The sequence below is a fragment of the Falco peregrinus genome, unplaced genomic scaffold, assembly GCF_023634155.1.
Source record: "Falco peregrinus isolate bFalPer1 unplaced genomic scaffold, bFalPer1.pri scaffold_29, whole genome shotgun sequence".
Lineage (NCBI taxonomy): Eukaryota > Metazoa > Chordata > Aves > Falconiformes > Falconidae > Falco > Falco peregrinus.
The window spans coordinates 1766788-1794755 of record NW_026599598.1 but is presented as its reverse complement, the minus strand read 5'-3'; the positions used below and the strand labels follow the sequence as shown (position 1 = coordinate 1794755).

The window sequence follows — 27968 nt, the reverse complement described above, 5'->3', positions numbered from 1 at the left end:
GTGTTAGAAGAAACCACTTTCCCTCGTTTCTGGAGTCTTCACAATGACTAAAAGGTCCACAGGACTCTCCGCAACGTGTACGAATCAATCAAGAGAAGAAAAAGATCTTGTTTTCCTCTTATTCATTCCATCAACGTCTTTGTGATTCTCATCCGTGTCTGAGGGAAGAGAAACAGGCGGAAATAAAGCCAACACACTGATTTCTGACAAGGGAATGAATGAAGAGCCAGGCAAAATACACCTCCGAGGACCTTAACTTGCCTCCACTTTTCTCCTTCTCCCCAAACCCCTGGGAAAGGCATCACAGCTGAGTGTCCCAAACCTCCTGAGCAGGTACTTCTCACCTCACTGCACACCTCTTCAGGCGGTAACACACCAGGTGTTCATTTGCAGCAAGCACCTTCTCAACAGTTCTTTTTCAGAAAGTGGTGTTGACTTACTACTTAGCCACACAGGCTGCTTTAGCGCAGAGTAAGCTGGATCCTGTAAGACTCCGTGAGATGATGCTCAACTTCAGAACAGTACTGGTACTCCAGACACAACTGTTGTGACCACCAAGAACTTTTTGAATACCAGAACTGGCAAGGAGGGTAAACCAGCCTACTCCCAGAGCTCAAAGAAGTTCCATTGTAACAGATTAAATCCATAGACTATCATCTCACAGATGGTTAACTACCACAGAAGCCACTGCATTACAAACACATAAAGCAGAGAAGTCCCCTGCAGCAGTCATTCTTTCCCTTGGACAAACTAAAGTTCAAAATATGCGCAGTGTTAGGAAAATGTGAATACATCAGTAAGTTTTAATCAAAACCTAAGAGCATAAATAGACAACATTTCCAGTATAAAAAAATACCACCCAATATTAAACAATGCTGGCTGCAAACCCTGCCATGTATCTGGCTGCAGAGAAGAGAGAGACGGGCAGGTTTTTGATGAAGGAGCTGAAGAAGAAAGAAAAATGGCCTTAAGTTCACAGGTCTTCAGCGAGAAACAAGAACGTGGCCTACATGTAAATGAAGAAAGTAAAAAAGCTAACAACAAAGACTGCTACAAGAGTGCAGAAAGCCAAATCAGAAACGGAACAGAAATTGAAAGATGAAGTAGGAAGCAGACATTTCCCTTCCCACATTAAACTGGTTTCATTTACCCACTGATTCACCCTGGTTGCAGAGTTCACTGCTCTTGTCTGTCAAGACACCCATGTTCATTTTCACCAGCCTTTGGCACAGCTCTTAGGATTTAAGCTTGACATTTGTTAAACCTAACAACAGGACTCCAGTCCCAAAACCTCCTTGCAGCACTTGCAGGAGACGTTCCTTGCCTTAGGACTAAGGGAGCAGGTCTGAAATACTGAATTGCTAGTTGCTACGGTCACTGTCTAATGACATGCACAGAATTTGTCAAGTACTTGTAATTTATTCCACATCACTGAAGCTCTAATAAAAATAAAAACCACCAAAAAAACCTGAAGACATTTGCATGGGATTGGGATTCTGCTGGTTAATAAGCTTGTGCCAATATGAACTTTTTGGTATTTTTAAAGATCCTTTTGCACTTCAAGGTGATTCTTTTCTGTCGCGTATATATTTGATAAAGGGGAAGGGGCTATACTGTAATGGAACACATTTCTTTATGCTTTTTTAAGAATAACATGCTCGGTTTTTGCTGAACTTGCGACATGACCATCTTCAACATGTACGGCTCTATGTGTAATCACTGATAGTCATGCCTCATGTTTAGGAAAACGGTGCAATCTTTCAAGCCTTTGAACACCAAATTCCTTAGTTAAGTCTAAAGAAGAAACTGTGTCCACTTGCTAGTGGAGCACTCCTTCCTCTTGTCAGCATCATTTACCAGTGTTTCTTCCAGCAGCTGCAGGACCAACGAACACCATCATTCTGAATAATAGCAGTGTGAACTATTTTCACCTCTTTGCCCCTGAAGCTATTTCAAAGCTTCTGCACAAACGAAATGTACACAAACATCTTCCTCTTCAGAATGGCTGGCATGTTCCCTACTTCCAATAGCCCTTCTCACCTTGAGGAAGCTACTACAAGGAACACCAAATCTGCAGAGAGCTTTGACTAAAAAAAGCGGTGCAAAAGGACTGCCTGAGGCACACTGCAATTTCAGCTTCTTAACTCCCTGTCATCTAGAGCTTCAGTGGCAGAAGCATTTGTCATCTCCAGCCAAGGCAGCACTGCGCATCCTGAATTTAAAGGCAAGGCAAATTCTGTAGAAGGGAACCAGGTTAGTGGGAAAACAAAGCTGAGGCATAACTGAAGTAAACAGTGAAGTGAAGAAAAGGCTTGGAGTCTAGAGAAATTCTTCTGCTTTGAAACAGTCTGGTGAACAGACAGAATACTAGGCAGCACAACCAGCAAAGCATTTCAAAGTAGACTAACACTATAATCTCTGATTTCTTCCCTCATGCTCCAACTTGCCTCCTGAATGGCACGGGACCCCTGTGGAAATGACTGCACAGACTGTGCATCTGGTGATTTTGCATTTGGAAACTGATTGAGATTTGCCACCCATTATTGTATGCAGAGGGATACATGCAGTTTTTCCCCTTTTGTTACTTCCTGACTTCAAAGTCTTACGTTCCAATTCAATCCTCTTTTCTCAGATGCATGCTATGCACGTGACATACTGCACCCGACTGAGAAAAATTAAGCCCGCAGCTCTAAGCGAAATACTCACTTAGATGCACGCCCTCCAGCAACTACTGCACCTCTGAGAACTCAGTTCCTTTCTTCTGAAGGACTCCAGAGAAGATCAGGTTTTAAGACTTCCCTGAATACACTGAACGTCAGGTGACTTGAGGCTACAAGCAGCGCCACTACAATTAGTCTCAGTCGTTCCCTAACTGGTGATTACAGGAAGAAATATCATAAAGAGATGTGCAGCTGGATTTAGTAACAGGGAGGTTATTCTTTTTTTCCTGTTTCTTCTTCAAAAAAAGAAACCACAACTGTTAAACCCTTTTCTTTTAAACTAGGACAGCTTTTTTCCTAGAAGCGGGATGGTTTCCTCCTTTGCCTTTTTCTTCTTGTAACATCTCGCTCCCATCTCTCTCTCATTTTCCCCTGCCCTCACTTGCTCCCTGCTCCCTGTCCCTCTTGTTCCCTTGTCCTGGCTTTCTCCTTACTTCAGTTTTGCAGTGGATCCCTGAATTTTGCCTCCTTTCTGCTGCTTGCGTGCAGAATAATCCCTGCAGATGGTACAGTACTAATTGCCTCCCATGTTCTTTATGCAGCGTTATGTCCACCCCTCTGACACAAAAAACACATTCGCAACGATACAGAAAAGTTCATCTCTAACTGCCGCTGCTACGCACTACCTACACACCGCTTTGTCCATTTTTGTTTTGTTGTTTGGTTTGGTTTTTTCTTTTTCTTAAACCAGGCACAGTATGCAGACACGCTATTTAAATGGATTCTTTCCAGTGTAGGTGGGACCAGCGAACCGAGACAGACTTAAAAGTGAGCGAATGCTTCTCACATCCATTCAACAACAGAATATGCGAGGGACAGACACTGACTGAACAGGCAAGCTTGCCCATGCCTCAGTCCTATGCTAGGTGGGAAACTGATTACAACGACTGACATCTGGTTTCCAACTCTCATGATATCACGTTTACCATTCTGTGAGGGATGTGCTAGCATGCTGACTGCTAATTACAGGGCATACTTTGACCAGAGGTACGCAGAGGTTGCAGCTTTTGTACAAAATCAGAAAGCTCTGTAGACTTCCTGAGGAGCAGTTACATATAACACCACATAGCAGGACCCCCAAAAACAAATGCCTCCTATGCACAGCATACGTCCCGCACTCCAGTGAGAAGTTACGTGTCCTGTTCATGCCATCCTACTTTTGAAGCATCCCTTTGTTGGTATTGCACTAAAACAAGTTCCGGTGAAGAAACTGCTAAAATGAAGATCAGGGAAGAAGGAAAAGGTGTCTCAAACAAAGATGTCTGATGGGATTTTGCACTCATCATGAAGTTAGCTGTTTTAAAAAAGGTCATCCACAGAATGGCTTGGGTTGGAAGGGACCGTAAAGATCATCCAGTTCCAGCCCCCCTGCCATGGGCAGGGACACCTTCCACTAGACCGGGTTGCTCCAAGCGCCACCCAGCCTGGCCTTGAGCACTGCCAGGGATGGGGCATCGGCACTAAATTTTACTGAAGAGCTTATTTGGCAGCTTCCTATGCCACAGTATTCTTTATCACAGTTTCTCTTGCAAAAGAATGTTGTTACGCAGTCCATCATTTAGATCTCAGTATTTTTTGGTCTTTGAGCACTTCTGGAAATTTGTATAACCCTGATGACCAAAAGTCTTCGTTTCTACCACCTAGTTGTGTACTGTTTTGATGAGCAATTTGGTTTGGCATATTAGAGCATATGGTTTGGAACTAGAAATGGATTCTAACTTTAGACTGAAAAGCACAACCTTGCTTACAGATACTCTTCAACACTAGTTGAGAACAGTATTTAAAAACGCTTACCTTAGCCACATAGGCTTCAACTCTGTTTCTTGATGGTAACGTATTCCCGGTCGGGGTTAGGAAGCTTCCTCCTAGATTTAGACTTCTATTCAGTGCCGGATTGTTGCTAATATGTCCCAGTTCAGTTGAATACAGAACTGGACCACTGACAGCGCTGCTTGCAATTAAAGGTTTGCTTCTATGGCACTCCTGAAGGAGCTCAGCGTTGGCTTCTGCTAGTCTCTCATTAGCTCTGAAACATTCAGAAGCATACAAAGAATTATCTTTGGTAATAACACTTCCACAAAGTTACCCTCCAGGTCTTTGACTATTATCTGACTTCGGAAAGTGGAAGGGATTAAGAGAATCCAAAAAAATCTCCATAACTGGATCTGGGGGTTTTCTGGAGAGCCTATTTCTAAGTAGTCACTCTACCTGCAAGAAGCAGCAAGAGTTAACCAATACTTTGGACTTCTCAGCATTAAGGCCTCAAAGCAGTCTGTGCACACCGTGGGTTTACATAGCTTTTTCTGAAAGGTACATCACCTGCGTAAGAACTCTGGGCTACCCTTCCCTTCCCAAAGAAAGCTGAAACCTATGACATGCGGCTAAAATGGAAGCCAAAAGATTTTTGTTGTTCCTCTTCATAGCACCAAATGCCGTTCTCTGAAGGGCCTATCCTTATTCAAGCAGTAAAGGACGTGACATTCTCTTTTCTGCCATACTTAGAAGAAGCAGCGGAGATTAGAGACTGGCAAAAAGGCTGCCTGTTAAAACAAACTCAACTTCAAAAATATCCTATTAACGCCCATGATCGGTGGCGTTACTGCTGGAACACTGAAGAGAAGCGAAGATAGTTCCAATGAACAGGGGGGAGCCTTAAGGTACTTTCATCACAAATATGCTATCTTATGCATAATGCTGACCAGATGTAGAAAAGGTATTTAATGAAGAAAACTGCTTGAGGAAAAAGTAGTATCTTATTATCACCCCAAAAGAGCAGGGACTTACCTTTCCAGTTTTTTTGCTAGGCACCTTCCATTTTTAACTTCCTCCAGATACAGGTCTTTGTACTTTTCCACTTCTGCCTGTGCGGATTCTTTTTGAAAAGTACTGTCTCGCTGGGTATTTTTTATCCTGTCTAATTCACGTTCGAGGTCTCCAATTCTCTGTTCTAGCTGGCTTGTCAGCAAAGCGTGATGACTGGCTCTGATTTGTTCTAATCTGTCCTGGGAGGCTGCCTGCATCTGAAGTAGATACACACTTTCAACCACCGCAAAGAAAAAGAGAACTCCCCTCGCCAGTCAATTGCACGTACCCAGTTTCAAGGGCCCAGCTCTATTCAGCGAGGCAGCTGTGCCTCCTCACTGCCATCAGCGACCAGGGCAGAACCCTGGAACTACCACACTGAATGATTCTTTTCATTCAGAAAGAACCCCCATCTTAGCACTATTACTCATCAAAGCTACTGATGAAGAAACACTATCTCTGTAGGACAGGGCATAGCATTCCTCAAAGAAATTACGGAGATGCCGCACCCCCACCCCGCACCCTGCAGCTTTGGTGACTTCTTTTCTGAGCGTTGCCCCTTGTGCAATGACTAAGGAAGATGCGTATGCCTGGCTGTGACAACTCTAAGTTGCAATACCCATTCAAGGATAAACAATGAGAACAAGACCAGTGGACAGTGATACCCCTCCAAGAACTGCAAAATGAAAATCCACACCTTGGGCAAGTTTTTGATTCAGGGCCTGCAGGCACACTGCACGCACATGAAAGCATCTTGCCCAACCATATTCCCTTCTCCCACTGCCCTTCAGGAAAAACAGAAGTACAGCGTAACACATGGAATCAGGCACCACCACCACCCCTAAAAATGACAACCAAAACAGAAGTCTATAACAGACACACATAAGAAATTAACTTACCTGCAAAATCAGGTTGACTTCTTGCAGTTTTTGTCTTATTTCTTGTGCAGCTCGTTCTTCCACCTCTCTTTTGTATTGTTCTATTTGGCTGCGATCCACCATGTTAGTCTCCATATGGTGTTTGAGATTAGCCACCTCTTCTTTCAGCTGGCTTTTGCTCTTCTCCAGTTCTTCATGGTTCCCACGCATGGTGGACAACTCCTCTCGCAAATCATGATTTTGTGCTTCTAGCTGCATGCCTTTTTTAGACTTTATCTCCAGCTGCTGGGAAAGTTCATCAACCTGTACACAGGAAAGGGGAAAAAAACCAGGGAACTCAGAGGGATCTAAAATTAGTCAGATCTGTGAAAATTGGTAAAGGAGTTGGCCATCAACACTGTATTTACCATCTGCTGATTCAGTGTTAAAACAAAAGTGAAACCAGGCTCTTCTTTCAAAACAAGAACAGCTTTCACATAGTTTCTGACAGCATTCCTCAGGTTCCCATCCTTCCTCAGTTCTGCAGTGGGTCACGGACCGAGAGGTACCAAACCAGCGGCATGACACCCGCAGGGCTAGGCTGAAAAGCACCAGGGCTATTCTTCTGCGAGGTGTTCATACGATCATAGGAAATCAAACACACCCATACCCAGTTACATCACAGCCACATTCTGGTTTCATCAGAAAAAAACCATGTGTCACGCTTCAGAGGAATTGTCACATGCTCTCACACGGTCAAAGCTTCGTCACAGAACTGACAAGACAAGAAACGGATACCCTTTCCTTCCATTACGCTAATGGATCTGGAAACAGTGGTTCAGAACACCGCTTTTACAGCACTGGTGGCAGAAGACAGTCTCTTTAGGTCAAAGCTACGGTTTGTTTTCAAAAGATTTCCAGGAAATATCAGACTTCCCATAGGTCCCAATGGTCAACTACAGCTTCTATCCCCTTCTTTCCCCCTCCAGAAACATCCATTGTCTATACCTATTAACCATAAAACATGATATCCCATCCTCTTTTGTTTTTAAAAAAGTGGGGGAAACCAGCAGAGTCAACACTTGAAAGAGTCTCTAAAACAAGTAGAAACTTTACACTTATTTAAAATTGCCCAAACGTAATTCCATTCCCTGTCATTCAAAATAACTCTTCCAACAGGAACACAAACATGCTGCTAACCTGTGAACTAAAAATGAGCCACTCTCAAGGCAGTTGACTCATTCTACAATATCATCTTCTAAAAAGGAGCATAATTTTGAAACACAGCTACTTTAGCAACAAATCTCAGTAATGAGCAGAGAAGCAGATAAAAGGTTCCATGCTACCAAACAGCCAGAGCAACCTCAAAAGCGTTTCTGGGTCTCCAAGACCAGGAAAGATGGACTGAGTCAGCTACTAGTAAGCAATAAGTTACTGCAGTCATTTTTTCTGCATCACCTCACACTGCATTGTGCCCTGGGAAGCAAAGACACCATTCCGAAAAGCAAACCCCCACCTGCCTCCTGCTCAACTCGTGCCCGAGACAGGCTTCAGGGGATGACCTTGGGCAAGGCCAACTGCACAGAGCTGTTCCGAGTGATGGTGGCGTTACTCCCCTCTTCCGAGAGGGAATGCATCTGTCGGAGCCCGACGATGCTGCCACGGCCTCAAGCTGCAGCCAGGCCTGCGCTGGGCCTTCACTGCTCTCAGCCCTGACCCTCACCCATGGACGTGACAGCCCAGTAGAACTGCAGACCTGCCCATCCCTATGGACCGGCCTGGTGATCTGCACTCTTGGAGCACTCTGCTTACTGTCCCCAGAACTCTTCTGCTCTTCCTGGTGAGAGCCTGTGGGGCTGATCCCCGGCCTGTGTGGTCACAGACCCTGCCAGCCTTGCTGTGGCTCTTGCTTTGCCCTTCCTCTGCACGACAGCCTGCCCTTGACGTGCCCTCGCAGATACTGCTGTATACGTAACACTTCCATCTTTACCCTTAAGAACTGCATCAGTATCACAGCCGTCTACTACTGTGACCATAGAGGGAACGTCAAAAACCAGTCAAATCAATTCAGAAATACAGCCAAGAAAACAAAAGTCAAAATCAACAACATGAAAAGAAGTACGAAGAAAGAACAGAGGTTCCAAAAGAAAAACCACCACCACCACAATAACCCAAACAAAGCAAAGCTCACCTTTGTTCTTAATCTGTCAGCTTCATTGACCATTTCAGAATACCTGTTCTTCATTTCTGCCTGCAAATTAAGCTGGGACAGTCCCCCTCTCTCCTCATACACCCTTAGTTTCTTCGTAGCTCTGCTCAGCAGCCTCTTCAACCTGCACAGCAAATGAGTCACAAAAACAATGAAGCAAAGGAACAAAACTGGACTTTTTCACATACTCTCATGTAAACAGCACAGACACCGCTTGCTTCATCTTTAACGTGCTTGACACACCAGGAATTACCAGGAAAAACCAGTATTCCTGTGCCACATACACTTGGGGAGTCCAGATTTCACCTGAAAAGAGGAATGAAAGACTCCCTTTTTCCCAGGAGAACCGCAGGGCAACCTGCAGCTGCAGTTGTTTTGGCAGCTAGTGAAAACTAGGGGCTGATGTACAGAAGTACCTTGCAAGAACTAGCACGAGGCCGGCATCTGCTCACAGTTAGGTACACCTATTTTTACACTAAAGTTTAATAAAACATGACTTCTACGCAGGGATACCTCTTCACCATGCTAAAAAGCCATACCTCTTACAGTCTTTCTGCAGATCGAGGTTTCTTTTCATTTCTTGGTCCAGACGTAGTTCAACTGGGTGTTTCAACTCTACCAGCTGCTTTACTTCCTTTCTTTCACTCTCGCACTTTCAAAAGAGAAAAGAAAGATGTATCACACACACAGAGCACAGGAAAAATACCTACGTACAGTCTGTGCATCTAGCGTTCTCCACAGAGAAGCTGCCGGACGTCTCTATCCGTTAGCCACGTTCCACAGAATGGCATGGGACAGAATTCCTGAGGATATTCCATCCCTTCAGGTTTCACATCAAACAGACCAATACGTAACTACAGAAACAGATGCCCTCGCTGAAGCAAAGGCCATCCTCTTCTAGACAAAGAGGTGGAAAAGATGCTGGAGAACACTTTTGGCAGTGCCTCTGCTCACAGTAGGGATTACGTAGGAATGCACTTCATGGGACAACGCTGACCCATCTAAAGCTTTCATGGGATCTCCCACCAACCAGCAGGCAGGGGCTTCTAGAGGAATCTGATCTTTTGGAGTTCTTCAACATTTTATGAACTAAGTAAGAAGAATCACCTTTCTTGATCAAAGCTTAGACTTGGATACCTTTTTTCTGTTCTCTGCTTAGATCTGAGGACTAATATCCCGTTTGCCAAAACCTTCCGCAATTCCGAGAGAAACATAACAAACCAGAACAAATCGGTATTCTTTGGTCCCATGCACATAACATACCAGGTGCACTGTAGAAACAAAATAATTTCAAGAACGGACAAACTTTAAATTGTTCTTTCTAAGCATATCCTTTACCTCTCTTTCTACTTTGTCAGTCTCATATTCGAAGACTTTTTTCCTTAAATCAGTACTCTTGGCATTTAAATCTTTGTTCTGCTCTTCTATGAGATAAATTTGCTTTTCCCTATCAGCTCTGAGTTTGTTCAGAGTATCATTCAACCGGTCCTGCACATCATTCACTACTTCTTCTTTCATGATCCTCTTGCTCTGTGCATCTTCCAGCTGCTGACGCAGGAAAAGGTTTTCACTCTGGAGCTGGGCCAATCGCTCCTGTAAGGACTCCTGTTTTATTACAAGTTCGCTTACTGGATCTTTCTCAAGTTGCTGAGCACGATCACATTCCTTTGCCTGACGCTGGGCTTGACTTAACTCTTTTTGTGTCATTTCTACAAGCAAAGTTTTTTCTCTGAGGGTTTGCTCCAACTGGTGAAGCTCATTTTCTAGCCTATTAGCTTTGCTTTCAGCTTTACACAGCTGCTGAGACAAGCTCTTGTTGGTTTCTTGCGTGTCGGAGAGGTCATGATGGAGCTTGCCTTGCAAGCGATGCCATTCATCACGTTCTCTGTGAAATCTTTGTTCAGCATCCTTTTCTGATGACCGATGACGTTCAAGTTCTTGAACAGCAGCATTCAGGCGGGAATGAAATGATTTGATTTCTGCCTCTAGTCTGTCTTTACTTTCGTTTGTCTGCTCAAGTTTGGAAGTCAGCACTGCAGATTCTGTCTTTAGGAAGTCCAGCTGCGCATTGTACTGAAGAACCGTTTGTGTTAATGCTTCCTTGTTCAGTTTAAGTTCCTTTTTGAGAGCTTCATTTTTTTCTTTCAAGGTCTCATTTTCCTCTAAAGATTTTCCTTCTTCCTCCTGGTGCTTAAGTCTTACTTGATTGATTTCTAGCCTTAGCACAGCAATCTCATCTTGTAGTAACTGATTCTTGTACAACAGATCCTTTTCTCTCTCAGTGTTGGATTCCTGAATGACAGGGAACATGAATAAAGAGCCAATTGGGAAACGAATCTACAAAAAAAACTTCAGCAATAAACTGCATTTTAACATTTCTAATACTGAAGGGTGACTTCAAAGATGAAGTTTCAGGCAATAAGCTACTCTGTGAACCCACGCGCATGTACAATGTACGTACACAACGGAAGTGTAACATCTCCTTAAAACCTAAGTGAACATCCCAAACACACAATACCCCCTTAAACCTACAACCAAATAATAAAATTATTTAAAACATCTCAAGTGTAAAGCTTTTAAAATGACAGTGCTTTCTTGTATGTGCATGCCTTTATAATATTGCCTTTAAGGTTGAATTACTTGTGCTACAGATCTGATAAAAACAAGGCTAGAAAGGGTATTTTCCTTCTCAAATGTCTTCTGAACACTTATCCTTTTGTGTTACTGGAAGTTAGCTATAAAACTCAATCACCCCCAGAATGCAATAGTCCTGGATATTTCCTCTTTATTGTATGTGTAACTTTTTTCCACTTGAACACATTCACCCTACATTTATTGGGCAGCACAGCCAGGAACAAACGAGGCTTCCAAGCACTGCACATTCTTAGGAAATTCAGTAAACTCTTTTCAAGATCTTTTTTAATACAGTGTTGATGGTTGCTTTTTCTCCTCCAGTTACTCTAACTCCTCCAGAGAGTTGAATTCATTGTTGATATTCGATCATAAAATTTCAGTATGTGGAGGTGGAAAAGAAAGGCATACTTGAAGTAAGTAAGTTCAATAAGGGAATAACTAATTAAAAAAAAAAGCAATGGAAACACAAACACTGTCAAACAACTTTCTTCCTGGTCAACCTTGACATAGGTAGCTAGGTGTCTCGTTGCTAGAAACCCTAAAAAGTGATAATAAAATGTCTGTGAAATGACAAATAACAGATAGGTTACGAAACGGGGTAAATAGTGTGTTCTATTAGTTTCCGACTTGCACAAGTCATTCAGGTCCATACAGGAGTGATGCTGCTTTCCAGAACTTTTAAAGACATAAGAGAAAACAGGAAAGGTATTTACACAGTTAAGTTCCACTGGTAAGTTGTAAATAATCCGTCAAGAAACACGGAAAGTTATATAAGATTTATGATGACTTTAAAACAAACATGGTGAAATCTGACTTATTAGAAAAAAAAATATCTGCTTACCTCTGAATTTTTTCCTATAGATCTTCTTGTCTCTTCTTCTAGTTCCATTTGTCTCCCAAGGTGGTTGTTCAAAATTCCTTCTTGAAGGGCTCCGGCACTCTTTTCCTGAGAGCGCTGTGTCTGTGTTTCATCACGTTCCTCTTCAACCTACAGTAATACAACTGCTTGCATCTCGAGAAAAATCAGAGCTAGCAATACACCTTCCCACTCTCCCCAGAATACTTGAAAAGATTTTTGATTCCCCACAGCTATGATAATCCACCTATAAAGAATAAATTTTAATTTTCTTCTGAAAATATAAGAAGAAGAAATACAGGATGTTTTGTAGTAATTTAGAAAAAAGTCAGGCTTTGCCCGAAATACAAATGAAACCTAAATTCTGAAAAAGAAAAAAAAGGATTAATAAACTGCAAAGCCAAAAAAAAAAAAAAAAAAAAAGAACAGACCAATTGTGAACCAACTGTTCTCTACTGCCCTCAAAATTTGGCAATAGTTATCCAATGCCTCTTCCATGAACAAAGCCCCTCCTTCTCTAGGCATACTGGAATACAAGTGAAAAGAAGCAGAAAAGAAAGTGTTTAATTCATTATTTAATATACCCGTTTCAAGAGCTTTCTCAGTGTTCTTATCTCCATTTCTAAATTCCTTGAGTGTAACTCAAGTTTCTGTTTCCCCTCCCTTTCTTTACAATATTGATCTTCTTTCCTTTGGAGTTTTTCTCTCACTTTCTCACAGAGCACTTCTACTCTGAGTCTCTTTGCTTCTTCTTGTTTCAAAGAACACCTGGGATTTAACAGAGTATTTGAGAAACAAAAGCACTGATATAAAAGTAGATGTTCCACATGATGAACTTGCAGAGACAACTCAAACCATAAAAAAACTTAAATGTTTCCAGATTCCATATTTTCACTGTCTTTTCAACTTTTTAAAGAATTCTAACTTCATTCCATTGTCCATGATATCAGTTGTACAAGATACGGAAATAAACCATTGATTGATGTACCAGTTTTCTGTAAGGTTACACAGGGAAATGCACACTAGTGTGTACACTTCTATAATCAAAAAATAAATCCTCTTCATATTAAAGCCATTGTGTTGAAAAAGGAGTTTGTTGTCTCATCGGATCAAAGCATCATAAACTTTTACTATGGTTAATATACATTTTCTTGGTATACTGAGGCTACATATTACGGATTCAGTGACTAGAAGCAATACTGGTGAATCAGCACGCCACTTATCTATGGCAGACCCAACAATTTTTCAGCAAGCCTTCTGTAAGGCTGCCCACAGACAGAACAAGCAGCTTCTATTTACTCCAGAAGGATGTCAGTGTTCAAAACCAGATTCAGAAATGCATGGGGTTTAAGCTGGATACGATTAAAACCAGTTTTAAACCTCAGTGGATCTACCTCTGGGAGAAACTACAGCAATTTCATTTTGAAGCTGATCTATAAGGAAAGCCTTATGGAAGGTCAGCTTCTTTACCAACTGAAACAATCAGCAATGAGCACTGACATGGTAAAAAACGGTCCATGGTGTGCCCACGGTACCCAAACAAGAAAGCAGCTTTGTGTTTGATCCTTATTTTGACTATTTTTTCCGATATACTTGCAATGATGAAGAAAAAAATAAAAACCAAGTATCAACGTAAGGAAAGAACTGCCAATTGAAAGCCTGCTTTAGAAATTCTGCAAAACAAGAATCAACCACCACTAAAATTACTTGAAAGACTGACAGAAACATTTGTATTTGAATGGCGTATATTGCAAGGAAAAAGCTTTACATATAATTTCTAGCGTAATTTCACAAAAAGTGTAACTTTTGAAAGTATAAATTTAACGCTGCTTGGAGAATTCACTTAGAATGAAAATACTACTTCTTTATACTTGACAGATGCTTGAGGATTTTGAACACCTGCTGAAGTCAAACCCAGGCCAAGCTGGGACAGGCCTCGTCTTCCTCGTACTCCCCTCCCCCGCGCTGGGAGGCCCAACTCCCCCAGGCCCAGCTCCCGCAGCCTCCCCTCACAGGGCTGGTGCTCCTGCCCCCGCGCCAGCCCGGCATCTCCCTGCCGACCTCACACGGGCTGGGCAAGATCTCCTGGGCTGGGCAGCCAAAAACCGGACCCCGGGCTCGAGACACAGCTCAGCAAGCCCTGAGGAGGGGTGGGCACTCACTGCCCCCAGTGCCCTGGCACTGCTGCCCCCCAGACAGCCCAGGCCGCTGCGGGCCGCCCCAGCTGCCAGCTCACGGTGGCTCCTGCTGAGCTCGCTCTCTGCCTGGGCCGCCTGGCCCTGCTGGGCCAGCTCCCCAGCCACGCCATCCCACCGGGGATCACCACGAGGAGATCTCCCCTCCCAGGCCAGGGCTCTGCAGTTGTCCTTGCTCAGCTGCCTACGGTGCCTGCTGGCCACCCCTGTCTGATGTGATGTCAACAGCGATGAGAAACCTCACACCTCCGGGTCTAGCTCAGGAGTGTGGGGAAAGGGGCGATCCCAAACTTGACCTTTCCAACAAACAAACAGGTAAGCAAACAAATGCTCTAAGCTCTGGTTTGACTTGCACTGGGTGGAGTTACCAGAAATCCTAGTATTATAGGCCAACTGAAGCCGCGAGGACAAAATGAAAAAAAAAACCAAAACCCAACCATCTCTCAGATCTCTCTTATAAATCCGATTTCCCCATACACACTCTCTTGTCCTCTTCTCTTGCTAGAAAACAAAGTTAAAACATCATCCAGAACATTGTACATGGAGCTGATATCCGGCCATTTTTCCCCTCTCACATTATGTACTTCATAGCATAACTGGCCCACGGGATTCAAAAAACCCAAACCCAAAAGACTGGAAACTTCTCACCCTGTTGCCCGCACCATCAGAGCCTTTTGGAATAAAACCACTGACAAGATAATACATTATCAGACCACAAGTTTACATACTTAAGGCTTTGGATGTCACTTTTCCATTCTGCTTCTTGGTGAGCCAATATGGATTTCAAATCTTGAGTCTTCTCCGCTCTGAACCGTGACTCCCTCTTTTCACCTTCCAATTCCCTTACTTCGCGTGAGAGAGCTGTATACCGATTTGTCCCACGTTCTGTTCTCTGTTCATATTCAAGAAGTATGTTTTGCAGTTTCAACAAAATAGCAGAACCTGCTTTGAGACAGAAAAGACACAAAGCTGCACAAATACTGCCCAATGTATAAGCTGTTCAACGCTTTGCTGCATTAGGTGCAGGTGGCAGGTCTCGGTAGTGGGAAGGTCCCTCTGAGAAGCAGCCAGGGGTCGCCCCGTGCTGGACACGGACGGTTTCGATGGACCCACCGCAGGGCACAGCTGAGCCTCTCAGCCGTGCTGGCAGCACCTCAGGAAAAACAAATGCAGGAAAGGGCGAAACGGGCAGAGAAGGGGAAAAGCATGTGAAAACCAGCCCCGCAAACGAACACCCAGGTCAGCGAAGGAGGAGGGAGAGGTGCTGCTCCAGGTGCCAGAGCAGAGATTCCCCTGCAGCCCCGGAGAGAACCATGCTGGAGCAGATACCCACAGCGCAGTGCTGCGGAGGACCCCGTGCCAGAGCAGGCGGATCCTTCCCGAAGGACCTGCGACCCATGGAGGGCCCAGGCTGGAGGAGATTTTCCCCAAAGGACTGCAGCCTGGGGGAGGACTCACACTGGAGCAGGGAAAAGGGACGAGGAAGGAGCAGCAGAGAAACTGCTACGTCCCGACTGCAGACCGCAGCCTCCCCGCGCTGCCTGGGGAGGTGGCAGGGAAGGAGCGCAGCAGAGCTTGAGCAGGGGGGGTGCCGACGTGTCCTTCTCAGGTTTGGGGTCTTTGTTTCTCACTATCCAAATGTATCTTAATCGGTGGAGTCTGTTTTGCCAGTGACAGTCACTGGGAAGTGACAGCCCTGCCTTCACACTGACCCACAAGCTTTTTCGCCCTGTTTTGTCAAGGAGGGGCAGTGGCAGCACTGGGGGGGGAGTTTGGCCTTCCGCCAAGGTTAACACTTGCCTAATGAAATTTTAGCATAGTTTAAGAGCCCTAGTAAGTGATGCTTATGTTTATATAATGCCTTGTGCATATATGCAAGCATCTTGATTCCTGTTATACATTTATTTATTTATTATTTTTAAGCAAAGCCATTATTTTGCTGTACTCTTTGTCATTAGCTGTTGAGGGGTGTGCTGGTTGTGGCTGGGATAGTGTTAATTTTCTTCGCAGTCGCTGGTACAGGGCCATGTTTTGCAGTTGGGCCGCAAACAGGGTTGGTAGCACAGGGATGTGTTCCTTATGGCCCAGCAGCGCTCACACAGAGCCAAGGCCTTTTCTGCTCCTCACCCCACCCCACCAGCCAGCAGGCTGGGGGTACGCAAGGAGCCGGGCCGGGACACAGCTGGGACAGCTGACCCAAGGGATGTGCCATGCCACGCGGCATCATGCTCAGCATATAAAGCTGGGGGAGGACGAAGGAAGGGAGGGACATCCAGAGTGACGGCACTTTGTCTTCCCAAGTATTTGTTATGCGTGACGGAGCCCTGCTGTCCTGGAGATGGCTGAACACCCGCCTGCCCATGGGACGTGCTGGATGAATTCCTTGCTTTGCTTTGCTTGCGTGCGTGGCTTTTGCTTTTGCTATTAAACTGTCCTCATGCCGACCCATGAGTTTTCTCACTTTTCCCTTTCCGATGCTCTCCCCCACCCCACTGGGGTGGAACAAGAACAAGTGAGTGGCTGTGTGGTGCTTAGGTGTTTAGGTGTGGCTGGGCTTAAAGCACATCAAGGGGATATAAAGAAGAAAAAGCTCTTGCTGACTTTTGATGACCCCATTAGAAGGAGCTGAACTGTACTTTGCAAGAAGCTGCTTCTCCAGCTCTGACTAGACAGAGAACCAATGATAACATAAGGGCACATCGGCTGGTAATGCAGGCAACGTCTCAGGTCAGGTGACAGTCTCACAGCTTTTGAGGGGGATCTCTAATCATAAAGAGATATTATATCAAAATACGAAACTAAAATACTTAGGAATGCATACAAAGAAACCATGTTTTAAGGGGAACTTGTAACAGCTGAAGACGGTGACTTGAAAACATACCCGTATGATCCACACGAAGCTGTTCCAACAGCAGCATAGCCTCCTTGTAGGTTGAAGTTCGTAATTCCACATCCTCTGAAGTTGGGTCAGATGAGCGAGTTAAACCAGGGTCATCAGTTACTTCCGTTGGTATGCTGACCTACAAAAAATATAGTACTTTCTGTAATTCCACTGTCTAGGATTACAGACCATTACAAATGCAGGAATGATTCATTCTCTCCTTCACAGCCCACAGATTTGTCTCAAATACAATAAAGCTGCATACCAGCAGCAATCCGTACATCTGGTTGATCACTACATAAACACTGCTCCCATCTACGTGATTAAAAGTTGACAGAAACTGTTTATCAAGAACTTAGTTTACAGTACCTTGCTCTTTTCACTCCCAGTTGTTGCTGCAGGTCTAGAAAACAGAAATATATTTCAGTACTGGAATGCTTACATTGCAGTATGAATAATACCTGAAGTTTGTTTGAAAACTTCATTTCAGAAGTGAATTAAATGAAAATCTAGTATAGTAACTTCGCTAGATATAGATCAAGACTGAAACAATTATTGTGTACTATTATGTCTATTGGAAGGCTATTTTTTCCGCAAGATATTAAGCAAATAGTTGAAATAACTGTTCTCTCAGCTTCACACAAAGTGACAGAAATCTTACAGCTACAGACATGGAGCTATACGGTTACGTGCATTCCCTGTTTAACACCAGGGGTTTAGCTCTCTTCAGTACCGAGAATCCTTCTCCTACAGGTCAAAGAACTGTAATTTTGGATTCTCTGGTGTCCTGGGTCTGGCTGGGATGCAGCTTATTTTCTTCACAGCAGCCCACACAGTGCTGTGTGTTAGATTTCTGACCAAAACGGCGTTGATAACACACCAGATTTTTAGCTAGTGCTGAACAGTGTCAACAACTTCTCTTTCTCACTTTGCCACAACCCACACAAGTAAGTTCAGGGTGGGCAAGAAGTCAGGAGGGTACACAGCTGCAAGAGAAAAGGTGGAGCGGGGAGCAGGGCAAAAAATCCCGAGACACCTGCAGTGAAAGAGTGATGTTGCTTTTCTGTAAGTCTCGCCTCACCCTTTTTAAACACATAAAATACTTCTATGCCTGTGCACACACTCATGTAATTAATCAGAATTTGTGCACAGTGACCTTATCATTAACTTGGCCAGCATGCTCAAAGCACTCTAAACAAAAGCAAAGTGTTTGTCAACACAAAGTGCACCAGGTAGTGTGGTCACAAGAAAGAACAAGAATCTTCATATGCATCAGGTTTACAAAAAACCTCAACACACAACAAAAACCCAAACTTGCCTCTAGCTCTTAGGTCAACTTACATCATTAAGTAAGTTTTTGTTTTCAGCATTCCTTATATGCATACCTTCCTTCATCCTCAGATGTTTCACTGGAAGTGCTCTCATCCCGTACTTGACCATGATTGCCACTGGAAGAGCTCATCTGCTGATGAGCCTTCTGCTTTGAAGGCTGCCTTCTACTTTTCTTTGCAACTTTGGCATTCAGGGCCATTTTACTGCATTAAACAGAAAGGGGGGGGAAAAAAAAAATCACCAAGTGAGTAGGCTTACAAAAAATATCTCTGTGAAACAGACATAAGATGATGTCCAGAAACGACCGAGACAAAAAATATCTACTATAAAAACACAGACTTGACTGCAAAGATCGTGGAAGATACCCAAGTACTTAAAACACCTGCCCCTAGGAGTGGGGGGGACACGTGGAATCTGAGCTAGATCCAGGTTAAGCTGGAATACCCGTAATATCCATGTTACAGAAAGCATCTAGAGCAGAGATTCCTTTGAAGGACAGACAGGAAGAAACTCCTGCTTTAGGTTTACATAAAAATACGTGTGCCTTCTTTAGGCTTTTGAGATTGGTTTGGTAATATCATCTTTTCCCCTCTCCCGACAAAGGGCATATTAACTTAATGAAAAGGAAAACACCAACTGCACAGAGATCGCTAAAATCACCTAGAAAAGGGAGTAGCAGCAAACCCCAAGTTCCTACTTTTCTTTTCTAGGTGGCCATTTCCTACAAAAATAACTGCTTTTTCCAGTCTTCAGTTCTGGTTTTGAAGATGCATTTTGCCTCAGTATTGACAAGGAAAACACAGCAATTTGGGTGGGGGGTTTATTTTTTTTCCCCTTTTCTTTTTTGTAGAGCAGGCAATAAATTTGAATATCGTGAGCGTCGTGTTTTCTAAAAAGACATTTTCTTCACTTTTTGAGAAGCAGTGGACTACTCACTATGGCTTTCACCACTGAGGAAACTACTTCAACTACTACAATATTAGAAAACCTAAGACACTTACGTAGTACTACAAATAAGAATTAGAGATTATTTCCTTAGCTTACCATTTCATTGGCATTTTAATCAATTTTGAGCTCTCCTCAGATGAAAAACTCTTTTTGTCTTTTTCTTCTAGAGTGTTTTCATTCTCCATTTTCAAACAGTCATTCTTCCTTACAGTAATCTTTTGTTTCATTTGCCGATTAGTGATGTTGTCTGATGGTATATTTAATTTACCAAGACATTCCTGTTTTGCCACCGCCTGCACTTTTGAAATTCTTCGTTTGCTTTTTTCCTTCTCAACCTATAAAAAGAAAGTTAAGCTTCATGTATTTCTTAGTATTTCTAAAAGACAGAAACACCACATCCAAGACTGATTAATTCAGGGTTTACCCCTGAAATAATATAAAATTAGAGAAGCATTTTCACAAAATTACACTACAAAGCATATTATGTCATTGAAAGTACTTTGAATTCACTCATGATTAAAGATAACAAGAATACAGCCCTTAGAAAGAAAACAATGGCGTCTCTTAAAACATGAGAACAACAAAAAAGGGAAAGCATTACTGATGGACAAAGAGTTAGGAGGACTGCACAATGTCAGTTGGAACACCGCCAGAAAAGAATATCAAGTGGAACTGTACTGGGCTACTGCTCCCTGAACAAGGGGAGGAAAGAAAAAAAAAGATCCCAAACCCACAAACACAAATGGTTTCACAGGGAAGAGGAATTTTAGTGAAAGGCAATGAAGACACACCATGCAGATATCACAGCACATGAATTATTAGTCAAGACCCTGTTCAGAAGCTATTTTCATTCTTTGATTCAGAATCAGAACAGACAGAATTGTATGGATTTCTTTTTAAGGCAATGTAGTGATAACTACTTGCACTGGAACCAAGTGCCACCTACTGTTACACTGGAGCAATAATGCATTCCGTTTTCCAAAAATGGGGAAAAAGACAACTCTCCACTGCTCCCTTTGTTCACCAGTCACCTATTTCCATTAGAACAAAACCCAATTTGTAGGAAGCATCCTCCTTCAATGATGAATAGCTAAAGTGAACAGGACCCTTGATCCAGAGCGAGATTAAAGAATAAAGAGCAGCAGGTGAACTACCTCTTCTGGCAGCTGTACCTTCTCTTTCTCCAAAGCCAGGAATACTATTTGCAGCATTCCTACCTCACCCTTTAATCTTCCCGTATCTTGTTTTAGTTCTTCATCAAGATTCCTTTTCAGCATGACGTATGATTGCTGAGCATTTGCAAAAAGACTTCCCATTTCTGCTTCTCCTGTTTTGTTGATAAAGCAGTCCCTGGGAAAAACATCACTAAATCCAGAGTCTTTTCCAAGTTCCCTCTCTGTTACAAAAAGTCCATTTTCACCACGTGGAGAAACTGTCTTATTGTAGGAATAATATTAGAAATGTCATCCAAAAGACTGGGTTTTAAGCTGTATCTCGGGGAGTATTCAGGACCTCCCACTACGTTTCTACTGCTTCCATCTGCTAGAGGCACCTTCGTATCATCCATATTATACGTGCAATCTTCTTCATCTGTACTCCAGGTATCTTCCATGTTTGCATTTCAGTTATCTTGACCAGAAAGGACACCAAGACTCGGATTACAGTTTCCATTTTGGGTACTTTTCCACCTAGCATAAGTTTAATGTCTCCAAATTCACCTTTACTTTCTAAGCTGTTACTTGATTCTGTTGCATGAGATGAAACAACATGAGAACTCTTCAACTCGGCACTGAAGCCATCTTCTGACATTTCTTCCACAAGGGAAGGAGTTTTCCCAGTTTCATTAATTTCACCAAGCAGCTGCTTTAGTTCTGCTGTAACGTTTTTAAAACTTGTTTTCAATTCCCCCTTCTCATTTTCAACCCACATTCTTGCATCTCTTTCTTTCCAAGGTTTTGGACTTAGAACTGCTTGTCAGCACTGGGCAATTCCTCATTTTCTGCTGTGAAATTTCTGCCTTATCAGTGTGATTTTCATGTGCTGTTTTTTCTATCAAGTTGATAGTTTCTAAAATATATTTATCCTTAAGTAAACAGGTACAGACAGAAAGATTATCAAGAAAAAAATATTACAGTTGATCTATGCAACTTCTGTTGCAAACTCATCATATAATAGAAATAAGGCATTTTGAAAGCCATTTTTATAAGAACAATCAAGGGACGCTAAATGAAAGGTTCACTGCATCACCATCTTCTTAACAAGAGAAGGACTCAGAGACAACAGTTTCTTGGGTTAGGTTTGCCTAGGCATTAGGGTTGCTTTTACCTTTTAGCCTGCTGGCTTTCTGTAACTGCCGGCGCTTGTCACAGAGCATGTTTATTTTTCACGGTTTATCGCTGTAATACCGTTTTTCATTAAAACTGCCAACATTTTTCTCACCCACCCTCCTCCCTCCATCGCGCTCTACCGTCTGGCATTGCACAGTCCCCGGCCACCTAAGCTAACCCAACGGGAATGAACATGACAAGCTTCTTACCGTTCACCACACAGAGAACTGGCTAAGGGAGGATTATTTCTTCACCCAAGCTTCAGAAATAATAAATTCCACTCCAAGGTGCAAAGGAAAGGATTTATTAGGGAAACCTGCCTGCTCCTGCCCTCATCCCGGGAATCAGGAACCCAAGCTCGCAGGAAAACCGCACCACGCCTTAACCCTACCCAGCCCCCTCAAGTCCCTGTCCCCACGCTCTGTTTCTGCTTCTGCCCCGTGTCACAGTCCTGCCCACACGCTCCTTCCCCTCACAGTGCCTTCTGAACAGGGCCTGCAGCCTTGGTGTCCCAGCGGGCTGAGACCCTCACGCTCCTCGCGCTCCTCTCTCGTCAGCCAGGCCCTGTTCTCCCGCGGCAAAGACCCCTCCGCTCACAAGAGGGAAGGAGCACCTCAGCCAGACACCACCTGTCTCACCCTCCCCCTTCCCAAGCTCACTGGCCAACTACTACCACCTTGCAACAGGCTTAAGTCCTGCGCTTTGCCTCCTAGAATTAGGCACGTCCCTCTCTTGCGATGCCCGGCTGTGGGGTGGAAATCATTTGCTACGCTGTCCCTTGGGTGTTCCAGAGGACGCCAGACCCCCCTGTGCAGCCCTGCCCCGCACGCCCAACACAAGCAGGACGCCTGCCTTATTCCCCTCTAGGATACCCTCTGAGAAAACCCTTTTCAAACACTTCACGTGGCCAAACAAGAGCGTATTTTGCAGAGGCTGGGGAAGCCTCAGAAAGGTCACCACATTTCAAGGTGCTCTCTTTGATCTTTGTCTTACAAAGAGGAAGACCGGCATGTTTCATCAAACAGATCAGCATGTTACAGACAAATCTCCCTCTTCACTTGAATGTGCATTTTGCACAGGCAAAAAAAACCCCCACATGTGGCCGCACATTTGTTTCTCAGCAGTGCACAAGAGGAAAAACACCCCTCAAAATTTAAGCAAACCAACTGAAAACAAATCAGCATAACAGCAAGCATCCGACATAGGGACAAGGACTTTACCCCACCATAAGACGACTGTATCCAACTTTCCTTCAGACTGTAACGCAGCCTTCACCTACAGGACTCTCCCTTCAGCATTATTCACAGACTGGTAAGTTTTCTTTACCTTAGTGTATAATACAACTTACTGAATCAGACTGTAATCCAAAATATTTGGGCTTACATACCTGCACCCCATAATATTCAATGGCATCCTTCACGTTGTCTTTTTCAGCTGATGATGACATATGAAAGGTAGATCCCGAGTTCTCACCTGCAGTGAAAAACCACACATTTTTATAACCAGCACGACTTAATACTACTTATTTACACCTAGAGTGCATCTTGAATCATCCTACTTGTGACAAAAATCTTAACATAAAATAAATCCCCTCAAATTTGTGCACTCCGAGAGAAAATTATCGTAACACAGATTTAAGATGCATCTGGGTGAATTCCTTTCTTCCAAGGCATTCTACCTTTTAATGTATAAGGGAAATGTGCTGAAAATCACTACACATTGTCACAAAGAGGCCATTCCTGTTTCTTAAACATGCACAACAACTCTCTCTCATACGCAGATATACACCTCTGTATCTCTGACACACTGTGCGCCACACAGTATTCCTCCCGCAATTTCAGTTTCCCTATGTGTTGCGCACAGAAAATCACGAACAACAAAGCCACAGGCTTGAAATCTTGAAGACCCCAGCTTTATTCCTTGCACAACACAAATCTGTCTCTAGACATGGATCTAGGCAGAGTATTTCAGTCAAACTGCTGCCCCATCTGTCCCAGAAGACATGGACGGGCTGCTGAATGAAAGACAGGCTTGTGAAATGTGGAGAAATCACCCACGATCCGGATGTTTTTACCGTTGAAAACTGGATTCCATCCTTTCCTCTCTCAGAATTTCTACGTAATACTGGACAGGTCACAAACTCCTCGGAAGCAGTCACTCACTCAGTCTGGGCTCCCCATTCTGGGGTGCCTACCTTGAATCTCTGTTATATCTGAGAACTGGACTCCAGATAGTTCCAGACACAATTTAGAAGCAGCAACTCATTGTATTGTTTGTGTGGAAGGCACACGGAACATTTTGAAGGAACAAGTATTCAGAAAGAAACAAGTCCCAGCAGGTCAAGTGTGGCATCTAAAACCAGAGATGGATTCTTTTCACCTTAATCACTCTGCATCTCCTTTCCTGCTCCATCATCCTATGGCTTCTACCTAATAGCCTTTCAATACACAAAGCTTCGCTGCTGGAGAGGGACACAACATTCTTCCCACAAGAAAAGCGAGCAAGACAGGAAGAACATAGATAAACTCACAAAAATACAAAAGGGCCCGCTATTTATGAGTCACAAGGCCAACCTCACTCTTGGCATTTTCTCCTGTAGGTGACTCCTTTTACAAACTTTCATTGTCTACGTGCTACTCCTAGAAGCCTCTCCACCCAAGTACAGCAGCGGGTGGTCAGTCGGTCAGACAGACGGGGCTGCTCCTACTCTGCTTCCATGAAGGTACGCTTACCAGATTTCTTCTGTCACTTCACCAATGTTCACTCAGGTCACAAACAGCAAAAAGCAGGCAGCTTCCTACCATACAATTTGATATGCGCCATCACCCCCATCATGTAACACAGGCACCACAATTTTGCTTAGAAGATAGACTTCAATATTTTGTGGATGCAGGAGAGCTGTGACACCTCTCCGGTCTGCACAACACAGACCGAATAAGCTTTTCTGCTCAACTGTATCTGCCTGAAAACTGGATAAAAGCAGACCTGCGAGCACCCAGAGTTTTGTACTGCCCTTCTAAGGCTGCAAGTCACATTCTCTGTTCAGAGTACGTAGGCGTCTTCGTCTTTTGGATTCTGTTTCAGAGTGCAGTCACTTTCAAATTAGGCACCATGCTGCTAGAATGAAAAGCAACCCTAACTCCTGTTCAGCCTTGCCCATCACAGTCAACAGGAAAGATTTCAGCAGCAGCTATTTGAGTCTGATGTCTCCCTTTTGAGGTAAGATTTTGATAACATTGGAGCCCCTAAGAATCCTTTTCCATAGGGTTTAATCAATCTTGACATTTCTGTATGATGGGTACAGAACAAGGAAGAAGCAGGAAAGGTGAAAGGCTACAGTGTTCTCCTACCTGCAAAATCCCAGTTCTCATTGCGTCAGTAACTCTAGTCAGTAATTATTTTTCCAGTGGTTGGAAAAATAACTCAAAAAACATCAACTAAAAAGCTAAGGACTCCTCCCATTAGCTGTTGCAAGTAAAATTTCTTCTTTTCTTGGAGCAGTAATTCACGAGTCTATTTTCTGTGTTATTGGCTTCTGTCAACACTGTGAAAGAGGATGACTCCTCATCGTCAAGAGTTCTTCGCTTTTAGCACAGGGAGAAATTCTGAGTTAAAACACTGGTAGAACCCTACTCCAAGGCTTCTGAAGAGCCCGTCATTCAAAAAAATGTATATAAAAAATTCACAGGGTAAACCAGATTCCAGTATTTTTGCCTGTCATTCCCCCACCTTTTACTCTGTCTGCTCTCTAGCTAGCACTGAAAGATGACTTCTAGTCATCGCCGTTCTTTCCACTTAGTCTTTACCTCTCCACTCTGTTCTGAGACTTCCCTCTTCATAAATTGTACATAATGTACATAACGACTTTTTGCAGATTACAGTGGACAGCACCTACTTTGCTATACAGAAAACATGAGAACACCGCTATTTTGTTTTGACCCAAAAATAATTTTAAGAATGTATTCCTATGAGTCAGTAACAAAGTAAATAGAATGGGAAATTCCATCTCTCATTGGATATTTAATTATGCAAGATACTGTACCTGTTCTCCAGATTTATCAAATAAAGTTGTCACGGATGGCATTCAAGCCCTTTAGAGTCAGAACTATTTGTGCTGCAGGAATCAGGATGCTTTGCTGAAGCAATCTAAATTGCTTAAACCCAAATCCCAACATAAAATGTTTGAAAGAAAGAAATTTTTACATCTACTTCTTAGCACCTGACCTTCAAGATAACATATGGGTAAAAACCAGCATGACGCAAATGAATAAAGCCACACAGGAAAAACAGCTGACATGAAACGAGCCATGAAAAGGCAACCTTTCCTTTCTGTGTTTGTAAAATTGTAACATACTGGTCCATTATGGGGCTACACTCCACATTACTGTGGAATACAGACATAACCAAAACTCACGTTTTAACTGAACAACCTCTAACAATATCTGTGTGTCTTACCAGAACACCGTCAGTGCAAAATAAAGGGCAAAAGGGGACCTGTTGCTTACCCATTGCAAACACATGAAAGGGAGAAGAGCGAGAGGAGAAGGAGGGACATACTTCTAGAGAGAAGCTGCACCTCTATTATTGTCAAAAGATCAACAATCCTTTTTTTCTTTCTTCCCCTAAAGCGAAGATGCCAAAGAACTTGGAACTATTTGTATTCTATACTTAGAAGTTACAAGTCCACTTACTTGTCTACATATCTGTTCACCTCTCTCTGGTTTATATTGTCAATAGCCAATTGTAGAAACTCTAAAACCTGAGTGGCAAATTGTTTCTCATCTGATTAACAAGTGTGATTAATACAAAATCCAACACAAATCATCAAATATGCAAATTGATAAACATGAGAACAAAGACATTAAAAACCCATTCAGGTTACATATCCTCTCTCCAATACATAGCCGACCAGCTAGCCGCTTCAACTTTGGCCTTGTTTCCGAAGAAAAGAGAATTCCTGAAACACGCTGACACTCATTTCCTCCCGTCTTGTCTCTCTTCCTCACTTCCTTCCCCTGCCTCTGAGCCTGCTGGTCATTTTCCATGAAACAAGAGAGGGAAGCCTCGGAGGAACGTGTTTGTACATGATTCAAAACAACTGCCAGGCAGGTAGAGAAAAGCCAGGCAAGTAATAATTCCTGAAAACTACAGCTACGGCACGAGCCCAAGAATTACCCTTTGTGGCTCACCTGCAGCTCCTGGACAGCCTAGCCTACAGATCCCTAGCCTGGAATCAGCCACAGCACATGCTCAGAGACCCAGGAAAGGCAGGAAGGGGGGGGTTGAGAAACTGAAAGAGAAGCAAACTTCAGGACTGCCTGAAAAGGGGAAATGACAGCAAGTACGGTGTAGGAAGCGTACATCATGGAAGGGTATGGACAGTGCGGAAAAGCAGACGAGAGGAGGGAGCAAACACATACACCGAGGTATATTTCAGTAGACCACCTGCTCCCGGGATGCCTTGCTAGAGCCATTAATTTAGTATTAGAAAGAAAATTGCAAGTACAATGGGTCTGTCCATAAAAGAACACTACAAAGAGATTGTTATGAATACCTTCAACATCTTCTGCATCTCCTAAGCCGAATTCCTCCAAAAGATCTGCAAAACAAATCAGATGCCTTAATAAATACTCCTGTCTAGAAAGATTATGAAGCTAAACCCAGAGCCACATGAAGTGAACATTACCTGATTTCTGTTGCTTTTTGTTAGGAGAGGTTTCACTCCTTTCCAAAACAGATTCAGGGGCCTTCAGCTATGAAAGACAATCCAATGACAAAAAAAAAAAAAAAAAAAAAAAAAAAAAAAAAATCAATCACACTTAAAGTAACTCCATAATATTTAATGAGCAGAACAAGCAGTCAGTCTGACATGAACAAATACTTACCTGGGAATTGTTGGGTTTCTCCAAAAAGCCTGGAAGTGAAAAATGTTTCAGAAAGTGTTATTTTATTCAATTTTTATTTAATGTATAAACTTTTTACTCCATTCAACATCAGTAGTTTCTACAACTAAGTATTAGTTGCAAGCATTATTTCATCGAGACTGCGATACTTAACACTCAATTTACCTTATCCTCCAGCATTGGTATCGGTATACAAGAAAGGGACAGTGCATGCTTCCCATCATGCACCTTGGATTTAAGAAATAATACTCACAGAACTAGGACAATCCATAGGAAGCAATAAGGATTTGCTTGTTAACAAAAC

General features: G+C 43.2%; 1 protein-coding gene across 1 annotated transcript in view; it reads right to left on the bottom strand.

Annotated features, from left to right (window-relative positions):
- LOC129783324 (ankyrin repeat domain-containing protein 26-like) overlaps nt 1-27968 on the bottom strand; it is a 52854-nt gene that overhangs the window by 5084 nt on the left and 19802 nt on the right. The window contains 22 exon segments of the mRNA XM_055793311.1: nt 4515-4746; nt 5505-5740; nt 6422-6703; nt 8571-8712; nt 9128-9240; nt 9927-10880; nt 12064-12210; nt 12663-12846; nt 15002-15215; nt 17155-17293; nt 17524-17557; nt 18540-18689; nt 19531-19769; nt 20589-20869; nt 20872-21093; nt 21096-21399; nt 21402-21439; nt 21442-21517; nt 23149-23234; nt 27316-27360; nt 27448-27514; nt 27647-27675. Of these exon segments, the coding sequence (XP_055649286.1) occupies nt 4515-4746; nt 5505-5740; nt 6422-6703; nt 8571-8712; nt 9128-9240; nt 9927-10880; nt 12064-12210; nt 12663-12846; nt 15002-15215; nt 17155-17293; nt 17524-17557; nt 18540-18689; nt 19531-19769; nt 20589-20869; nt 20872-21093; nt 21096-21399; nt 21402-21439; nt 21442-21517; nt 23149-23234; nt 27316-27360; nt 27448-27514; nt 27647-27675 (4214 nt within the window).